Source organism: Penaeus monodon, chromosome 13 (genome assembly GCF_015228065.2).
Source record: "Penaeus monodon isolate SGIC_2016 chromosome 13, NSTDA_Pmon_1, whole genome shotgun sequence".
Classification (NCBI taxonomy): domain Eukaryota; kingdom Metazoa; phylum Arthropoda; class Malacostraca; order Decapoda; family Penaeidae; genus Penaeus; species Penaeus monodon.
Window position 1 is genome coordinate 46,511,998 of NC_051398.1, and position 10,426 is coordinate 46,522,423.

General features: G+C 37.6%; 1 protein-coding gene across 1 annotated transcript in view; it reads left to right on the forward strand.

Annotated features, from left to right (window-relative positions):
* LOC119580377 (uncharacterized peptidase C1-like protein F26E4.3) overlaps window positions 1–1,358 on the forward strand; it is an 8,343-nt gene extending 6,985 nt beyond the window's left edge. Inside the window, exon 7 of the mRNA XM_037928498.1 lies at window positions 204–1,358. Within this exon, the coding sequence (XP_037784426.1) occupies window positions 204–449 (246 nt within the window). The 3' untranslated portion in view covers window positions 450–1,358. The remainder of the gene's footprint in view (window positions 1–203) is intronic.
* The last annotated feature ends 9,068 nt before the right edge of the window (window positions 1,359–10,426 follow it).

The following is a 10,426-nucleotide window of genomic DNA, read 5'->3' on the forward strand; positions in this document are numbered from 1 at the left end:
CTCCCCCCCACCTGACTGCCACGCTCCTCATCCCGACTGCCTCCCCCCCCCCCCCCCCACCTGCTGCCACGCTCCTCATCCCGACTGCCTCCCCCTCCCTCTCCCCCCCACCTAAACTGCCACGCTCCTCATCCCGACTGCCTCCCCCTCCCTCTCCCCCCCACCTGACTGCCACGCTCCTCACCCCGACTGCCTCCCCGCAGCTGGTGGCCAACTCGTGGGGCAAGCGGTGGGGCGAGCGAGGCTTCTTCCGCATCCGGCGAGGCACCAACGAGTCTGAGATCGAGTCGTTCATCCTGACCGTCCGCGCACGACTCGCCGCCTACGACAGGAAGGCCAGGCGTCGAAGGCCCGGTCGCCACGCCCACTCTGGCCACGCCCACTCTAACCACGCCCACCTTCACCCGGACGCTCATCTTCAGTTGGATAGGAGTGGGTGGCTTATCTAAGAGTGAGATTTTTTTTTTTTTTTTAAGAGAGGGGGGGGTATTTCCTGAGTTCTTTTTTTTTCTTCTTTTTATCTTTCTTTTTTAAGTGGATAACAGGTCGCAATATGAGATATTGTAACAAAAAAAATCCTATTTGTTTCTCTTATATATTTGACAAAAAATCCGAAAACCCTTAGGTTTTTTTTTTTTTTTTTTTTTTTTTTTTTTTTTTGGTGAAGGGCTTTCAAGTGAGTCAACTAAAAATCACTCTCGAATCTGTCTCACTTCAGTCTTTAGTAAGTCAACTCCCTTCAGTCTTAAGTCATCTCACTTTCGTCTTACGCAAGTCATTTCAATTCAATCCTAAGTAAGTCAACTCGCTTCAGTTATAAGTAAATCAAATCTCTTCAGTCTTAAGTCAACTCACTTAAGTTTTAAGTAAATCGACTCACTTTTGGTCTTAAGTCAGTCAGGCTTGAGTCAGCCCTGAGTCGGTCTTGAGAAGAAGTGAATCGGTCTTGAGTTGGTCTCGATTCAGTCTTGACTTGCGTGCGTTCTGAATCAGTTTCAAAAATTCAGTCTTTGAGTCATTCAATCTTTTGGATTTTTGTCCGGCACATTTTTCCCACGCTTTTTTAGAATCGAATCATCGTCCTTTACAATCGTAATTATGAGAATATGCCTTTATTTAGAGTCAGATGAACATTTTTAAAGAGAATTGATGCTTCTATCGAGGTCTTTTTCTCGATGTGCGAGAGTAGAGGCCAATGTTTGTGTAGATAGTTTCATATATACAAAACACTGCCAGTTGTGGAAGCTTTAATTTTAAATAATGCCTTTTTGTGGGCGGTGAGAGTGTTTTAGATAGATAAGTAGAATATATATGTATAAATATACATATATTTACAGTGTGTCTGTGTGTGTGTGCGTGTATATTATAAAATAAAATATTATATATATTTTTTAAAATATTTATTATATATATATATATATATATATATATATATATATATATATACGCACCAGCCATACATTTAGATACTGCCTACATTCTCACTTTCGTTCAGTGTCAAGAGAATAAGGTTGTTCAATCCTCTTAGAAAGGTCAAATACTGCCGTGACTTCTGCTGACCTCTCTGACCTTTGGATATTTAGTTTTCTTGTGAGCCTCTTTGCTTTATTGAAGAAAAAAAAACGCTTGTTGCAAAAGGTAATAGTTATTAGTTACTGGTCATGTTAACCTGATATTTTCTTATTCAGGAACTCTCGTCTTCCTTTTGTTGTTGTTAAAATGCTGCTTTCCAAAATACATGTTGGTATTTAATTAAAACGTAAGTCTAAGTTATCAACTTAAAAAGCGTTGAATGCGTGTAAATGACTAAGAATGCCTTGCCTGTGCCTATACCATGTTTGAATTGAGAAACACTTTTATATTTTCTATCAAACTGATCATTTCTACAATCAATGGAACTGAATTAGTAATTGTAAATATAAGAGACCTTTATTACAATACAGGTTATATTTTGAATGAAATGGATACTTTAATGGGTGTTCCATTAATGAATAAACTTAACCAAGTTATATCTATGTTTTAATTAAACTCAAGGAAACTCTGACAGAGTGCGTAGATGCGTTAGTTTATACTATTTAGAAATCCACTTTGATATGAGTGAAAATGAGGAAAGTAGTTTTTGATAATTATTTAATTGCCTCAGTGACTGCTTTGCAACATCGTGCAATCCAATCTCGTTTTTTTTTTCTTTCTTTCTTTCTTACCATTCTTTCTTTACATCCTTTTTCTTCTGTTGCTTCCTAGAATTCTTTTTTTGCCTATAATAATTTTTTCTCTCTCATTTTCTTTATCCTTCTTTATCTTTTACCTTTCTTCTCCCTTTCCTTCTCCCCTTTATCTGTGGATTGTTCTTTCCTCCATTTTATGATTATGTTCATCGATGTTTCTATTCCACACAAGGAATTCGTTTTGTAATAATAAATTAGAATAAATTTTAAATGTATTGAATTTAGTGATTCTATTGTTTGTTTTCTTTATTCCTTTCACGTAAGAATTAAAAGAGATACATGTACATGCATGCATACACACGTATACATACATACATACATTGTGTGTGTGTGTGTGTGTGTGTGGTGTGTGTGTGTGTGTGTGTGTGGATGTGTGTGTGTGTTGTGTGTGTGTGAGTGGTGTGTGTGTGTGTGTGTGTGGTGTGTGTGTGTGTGTGTGTGTTGTGTGTGTGTGTGTGTGTGTGTGTGTGTGTGTGTGTGTGTGTGTGTGTGTGTGTGTGTGTGTGTGTGTGTGTGTGTGTGTGTGTGTGTTGTGTTTTATTTGTGTCTGTATGTGTGTTGTGTGTTTATATATATATATATATATATATATATATATATATATATATATATATATATATATATATATATATATATATATATATAAAGAAAGAAAGAAAGAGAGAAAGAGACGAAGACATGACAATAAAAATAAAGATGATAACAATTATTGTGATGATAACGATGATGGTGATGACAACAATACGATTATAATACTAATAATCTTGTGATGCAAATAACATTAAGAGAGAGAGACAGACGGCTGAGAGAGAGAGAGAGAGAGAGAGAGAGAGAGAGAGGAGAGAGAGGGGGGGGGGAGAGAGAGGGAGAGAGAGAGGGAGAGAGAGAGAGAGAGAGAGAGAGAGAGAGAGAGAGAGAGAGAGAAGAGAGAGAGAGAGGGGGGGGGGGAGAGGGACAGAGACAGACAGACAGACAGACAGGCAGACAGACAGACAAAGGACAACGTGAGAAACAGAAACAAAGATACAGAGAATGTGATAGACAGATAGAGATAGAAGGGCAAAGAGAGACAAAGATATATATAGATAATAATATATAATTAGTATATATATAGAAGTATATGTATGTATAATATGTATAGAATAGTAATAGATATAGAATAAAGAAGAGAGATGAGAGATAGAGGAGAGAGAGAAGAGAGGAGAGAGAGAGAAGAGAGTGAGAAAGAGAGAGAGGATAGAGATGAGAAGAAGGGAAAGAGAGAAGAGAGAATAGAAGAAGAAAAAATAGAGAGAGATAGAGAATAGAGATAGATATAGAGAAAGATATAAGAAGAGAGAGATGAGAGGAGAGAGAGGAGAGAGAGAGAGAGGAGAGGAGAGAGAGAGAGAGGAGGAGAGAGGAGGAGAGAGGAGAGAAGAGAGGAGAGAGAGAGAGGAGAGAGAGAGAGAGAGAGAGAGAGAGAGAGGAGAGAGGAAAGAGAGAGAGAGAGGAGAGGAGAGGAGAAGGAGAGAGAGAGGAGAGAGAGAAGAGAGAGAAGAGAGAGAGAGAGAGAGAGAGAAGAGGAGAGGAGAGAGAGAGAGAGAGAGAGAGAGAGAGAGAGATCCGTAAAGGTAAATGTGTATCCGCAAATTGCTTTATATACCCCTAAAATAATCTACTTCGTTTTCTATCGTCATTACTATTTCAAACCAAAGAAAATTGAATGGGGGGACTTCGCAGTTACTTTGGGCGTCTTCTGTACGCGCTATAAAAGTTAATCCAGTATTAAAGTTTAAACTAGATCTGTAATGGGCATCCGCAATGGCAGCGTCTAGGATAAAATTTAATACACCTCCGGAACAGACTTTACTTTTGAGCTCAAACCCCACCAATCATATATTGATACGTCATGACAACGCCATCAACTCCATAGAAAAGATGGAAGTTGAATTGCCATTATTATTAATAGTAAGCAATAACGAAACAAATTCTAACAATTTCGTGTCAAATATGTATGTGAAAATTCATTAATGTATATTTTTATAAGTTAATGGATATTCAAACTGCAGATATAACTCTCAACATTGAAAAGAAAAATGAAAAAAAATTCCCACAGAGAATTGCAGAGAAAAGGCAGAAAAGGCAATGTTATTTCCAGGCTAGAAAAAAAAACATTCCCAATGTGTGCAATATATTAACCGAATACAAAAAGAAAGCTTTTAATAACAAAACGATTCGGTTTTTCAAATTACTCAAACTTTCTGATTCTTTAAACTATAGTGACTTCAAAATTACCCTCCACGTGCCCCTGCCATCACACACGAGAAATTGGTATTACGAGTATTTCATTTTTGTTTGACACTCTGTGTATGATATCTATAGGCTATTTGAAGCCATTTATATAATTCTATATGTACTGACACAGATATATATCGGCATGATAGAATACTAGCGTATATGTGTGTGTGTGTGTGTGTGTGTGTGTGTGTATGTGTGTGTGTATGTGTGTGTGTATGTGTGTGTGTATGTGTGTGTGTATGGTGGTGTGTGTATGTGTGTGTGTATGGTGTGTGTAGTATGGTGTGTGTGTGTGTGTGTGTGTGTGTGTGGTGTTGTGTGTGTGTGTGTGTTGTGTGTGTGTGTGTGTGTGTGTGTGTATGTGTGTGTGTGTGGTGTGTTGTGTGTGTGTGGGGTGTGTTGTGTGTGTGGTGTTGTGTGTGGGTGTGTGTGGTGTGTGGTGTGTGTGTGTGTGTGTGTGTGTGTGTGTGTGTGTGTGTGTGTGTGTGTGTGTGTGTATGAATATATATGTATATATGTATGTATGTATGTATATATATATATATATATTTATATTTATATATATATATATGTATATATATACATTTTTTTTTTCTCTCTCTAGCAAAAGTTTCCCTATCGACATTAGCATATAATATGAAACTTGTCGAGGGTGAATGCTAATTGCCACTATTCAGATACCTGCTTTTCATGTAAAACAGTAGATTTACTCATGATCGCATTGACTCGCTTGGCAGTGTGTCTTGCATCTCCTGTACATGTACTGTGGATTTGGATTAACTTCAATCCGGAATGAACTTTTATAACACGTACAGAAGACGCCTTTACTTGATTACTTTGGTTACTTACCGTAAGTTTAAACAAGAGCTCCAGGGACGAAGGGCTAACGAAACACAACTGTATTCCACTACTTCAGTTACACAATAATGCGTAGATTTACCATACACACTGACACAAGCATGCTACTGAGCGAGCGAGGGTGATCATTTTCACTCTTTAACCCTAACTGAACTGTTTATATGCAGGACTGACTTGGGAATGGTAGGTCCTCTAGACAGAGAATGGTTGTTCGGTTGTGTGGCTTTTGGGTGACTTTCAGAAAATGACGTAAAGTACCAAGATCGTTCACAGGAGGCAATTCACCCGTAATTTTAACACCGGTGTCTCTACAACCACCTAACTCTAATTCCACCTAATTTCTCGATCTTTAATTCCTTTTTTTCTTTCTTTCTTTCTTTCTTTTTGTCATGTCATTCGTTCGTCAACTCGAGGCTTAAATATTAGATAATTAGGATGTCATTACTTCTGGCCGATGACGTTTCTCTGTCTCTGTCTGTCTGTCTCTCTCTCTCTCTCTATCTCTATCTATCTATCTATCTATCTATCTATCTATCTATCTATCTACCTCTACCTCTCTCTAGCTCTCTCTCCCTCCCTCTATCTCTCTCTGTACCTCTCTCTCCCTCCTTCTCTCTCTCTCTCCTCCTCTCTCTCTCTCTCCTCTCTCTCTACTCTCTCTCCTCTCCTCTCACTCTCCTCTCTCTCTCTCTCTCTCCTCTCTCTCTCTCTCTCCTCTCTCTCTCCCTCTCTCTCTCTCTCTCTTCTAACTCTCTCTCCCTCCTCTCTCTCTCTCTCTCTCTCTCCTCTCTCTCTCTCTCTCTCTCCTCCTCCTTCTTCCTCCTCTCCTCTCCCCCCCTCTCTCTCTTTCTCTCTTTTTTCTCTCTCTTCTCTCCTCTCTCTCTTCTCTCTCTCTCTCTCTGTCTATCCCATCTCTCTATCAATCAATCTATCTATCTATCTATCTATCTTTATCTATCTATCTATCTGTCTGTCTGCCTGTCTATGTCCCTGTCTCTCTCTCAGTGTTATTTGCATCACTAACGTTATAATTATTAGTATTATAATCATATTGTTGTCATCATTATCATTATCATAATAATTGTTATTATCGCTATGGTTACTGTCATTACTATTATTATCATTATTGTCAATATTATTATCCTTATTATTATCACTGTCATTATCATCATAACAACACCCTGTACTTCCGCTGTAGGACACAGGCCTCATCCAGACAGATAGATAGATTGATAGACAGATAACTACATAGACAGATATAGACATATAATCATTATTTTCATCCTAATCGACACTGACTTCGGCGTTGTCCGTGAACGGAATCGACCTACCGTTCACCGAGGTCTATATAAGTATTCTGAAGCCAAGAAAATATACGATATATACCTTCAGATAACCACCGCTCATCATCGCCTGTTAAAGTCAGTCCAATTTACGAATCGTCATTAGGTCAGCATCTAAAAAAAAATAGTTTAGTTGTCGCTTAGTTGCCTAGCGTTTTCTATTATCTCCTTCTCCCTCAACTTGCCATTTTCTAGGATCTCCCATCCCCTTAAAAGGCAGGTCAGACTGATCTATTCTGCCTTGGGATCCCTTTAAAGAACAGGCTACTTCACCAGCTGTAAAGAGATGAGATGAAAACCCATGCCAAGAATGACACCGCAATGTTGGTCTTTTGCCCCAGCTAGAGGGGAAAAGATGATGCTAAAACACACACAAAAAAATGTAATATAATAACTAGAAAGTTTATTGATTGTCTAAACGGTGATTATCATACGTTGGGTACAATTGCACTGTAGAAATAAGTTATACAAATGACAACTGACAACGAGGCCCCACTAAAATATTAAAAAGATTATCCAGACAAAACCTTAATTTGAACAAGGAATGGAAACACACCCATTCCAAAAGCTGAAGACACGAAGCTCAAGTCACACATTATTCCCGCCCTGGCGGACAAAATGAGAGCCACAGAACAATTATGGAATAACATCCACAAATACCCTTATAGCAGTACACTAAAAATAACAATGATGCAAGAGATTAACAAGAAACTTATAATCGTACGGCTGGCAAGGCTGTGTCATGATCGACATTCACTAATATTTTACTCAATTTCGGTTATAGTATTTGCTCTCTCTCAACTTTAGTTATTATCAGTCCATAATAACGTCTCATTTACATTACTGATTGCACTACTTGCGGTTTGTCCAGTTGAAAATAATATTGTTTGATTTTCGATTTCTGTTGAAATATGGGGTACCGCAAAGCTGCCATGGTTGTATGATGTACGACAATGAATGAAAAGGGTGAAAAATTAGGGTTAGCGTTTTTTTTTTTTCTTTTCTTTCTTTCTTTCTTTCTTTTTTGTCTATAGTATCTGCGATGTTATTCATAGAAGTCTATCCACGAAGTTATTGTAGACTCTTTGATCATTTCTGGGACGCGTGGCTGTCTAGGGATCCCCGGACAGACAAGACTAGTGTGACCATTGCTTCACGTACCATCATCTAGTTCCATCAGTCTACCATTCTCAGCCTAACCCGTGTGACGTCACCTTACTTACTTACTTATTTACTTATTTACTTATTTACTTATTTACTTACTTGCTTTACTTGCTTGCTTGCTTGCTTGCCTTGCCCTACATTACCCTGGAGGAGGAAGGTACCCATCAGCTGATTGCCCCTAGAGAAGCCGTGCCCGAAATGACGATCAAAGACAAGAAAGATGAATGAAAGTTGTAAAGGCGATGCTGGAACGAGAAGTTAATGAATGAATACGGTGGAAAAGGAAGGGGTGAATGATAGTAATCGGAGGAGGAGGGGGTGGAAGAAAAAAGTATGAATGAAAATGCTGGGATAAGAGTGAATGAGACTGTTGGTATGAAGTATTAGATGGAATGCTGAAAATAATCTATGGATGTGAAGGATAAAAACATAAAAAATAAGAAATAAGAAAATAAGATTTAAAAAACTGTAAAAAAAAAACATATTATTACACAATATCAAAATTATGCAATGCCATGGAATCTAAAAGTAAGAAATAAAAATATTAAAAATAATAATAAAACATGAAAAAACTACATATTATTTCAAGGCAAGAGGACTGAAAATATTACCACGACATCTCCAACGCGAGATTAACGTGTTACTTAAGGGTGCATGTATATTGATAAGAGAAGAGATACCAGTGATATGAGTTTGCAGACTCTGAACGCAACATTCTAACCACATGGTAACAAAAATAAATTATTGAATAAAGTAATTAATAAGAAGAAATAAAACTCAGATAGAGAGAGAGAGAGAGAGAGAGAGAGAGAGAGATAGACAGAGAGAAAGAGAGAAATACAGAGAAAGACAAAGAAAGAAAGAGAGACAGAGACGGAGAGAAAGAGACAGAAAGAGAGAAAGAAACAGAAATAGGAAAAGAGAGAGAGAGAGTGTGAGAGACAGATTCGGAAAGAGAGAGTGACAGAGACAGAGAGAGGGAGTGAGAAAGAAAGGGAGTTAGAAAGAGAGAGAGAGAAAGATACAGAGAGAAAGAGAGAGAGACATACAGAGAGAGAGAGAAACGGATAAAAAGGGAGAGAGACAAAGACAGACAGACATAAAGAAAGAAGTAGAAAGAGAAGGTAATCGATATTGTAAAACCTTTACTCGACACTCCCTACTGCTCTGCAATTCCTATAGCAAGGTCTTTATTAGTAATCCCCAGAGCAAAATTTTCACGTCTATAGATACGGATATACATGTGTGTGTGTGTGTGTGTGTGAGAGAGAGAGAGAGAGAGAGAGAGAGAGGGAGAGAGAGAGAGAGAGAGAGAGAGAGAGAGATCAAAGAGAATCTAAATCTAAGTGGATTCACAAATAGGGGAGAGAATAATTGAAAAAAAAAAATCTTAGGTATGGGCAGTATATTCAATTAAGATGGACCATTTCTTTAAGATTAGGGGAAGATGGTTAATGCTGCTATTATCTCATATTCACAAGCTTACAGAAGCATATAACTGAACCATTTCTCGATACTTTTACGTCCAATTAAGGGATCCTCTCGATATGTAAGAAATGTTAAAAATATATGCTTTTTATATACTTTACCAGACGCAATTATTTCATGATCATGGGGAGCTGTAATAACAAATAAATAAAAGCTGAATAATAATGAAAGATTTTTATTTCTATTTATTCAGTGTAACATTTAAAGCAAAGCACATATACTAGTTTAATTACAGTATTTTTATGGTGTATTTGATCACTAGTTACTGAATACTTAAACAGAATAAATCCCTTGAATACAATAAGCAAACACCAAAGTGAAAATATGCAAATTTAAAGGAATTGTTTATCACGAAGAAATTTTTAAAAAATCATCAAAAGTTACTTAATTACAAAAGTGTAATTGTACAAATTGTGTTTGTATTATGCATTACCGAATAAAGAGTGTATGCTAAGACGTGTGTGTGTGTGTGTGTGTGTGTGTGTGTGTGTGTGTGTGTGTGTGTGTGTGTGTGTGTGTGTGTGTGTGTGGGTGTGTGTGTGTGTGTTGTGTGTGTGTGTGTGTGTGTGTGTGTGTGTGTGTGTGTGTGTGTGTGTGTGTGTGTGTGTGTGTGTGTGTGTGTGTGTGTGTGTGTGGATATGTGTATGTATATAATGACAATCTATGCATGTTAAGAATAAGAATATACTTTCTTTAACATGGGATTAGGGAAGGTACGTATAACACAGGTAGCACCACTACCACTTAGTCTATTAAACCCTCAAAGAGAAATTTACTTTTTTCCGAAAAGTATTCTGACAGCTGTTAATGGTAAGGAAGTTTTCATTGTCATTTGGACTAGGTTAGCGCTGCCCCTTTTTTTATACCTATGTCGGTCTGAACGATATATATTTTTTTTTCACTTCTTTTTTTTCGATAATTATTCACTAATATAACAATGTTTAAGAAAAATAATCGAAACCGAAAATAAGAAAAATGTTTGTAAAGAATGAAGGTGTTTAGCAGTTGTCAGCTAGGATTTTTATCAGGACAAAGTGGTGCTACCTGAGTCAAAGTACCTTGGGA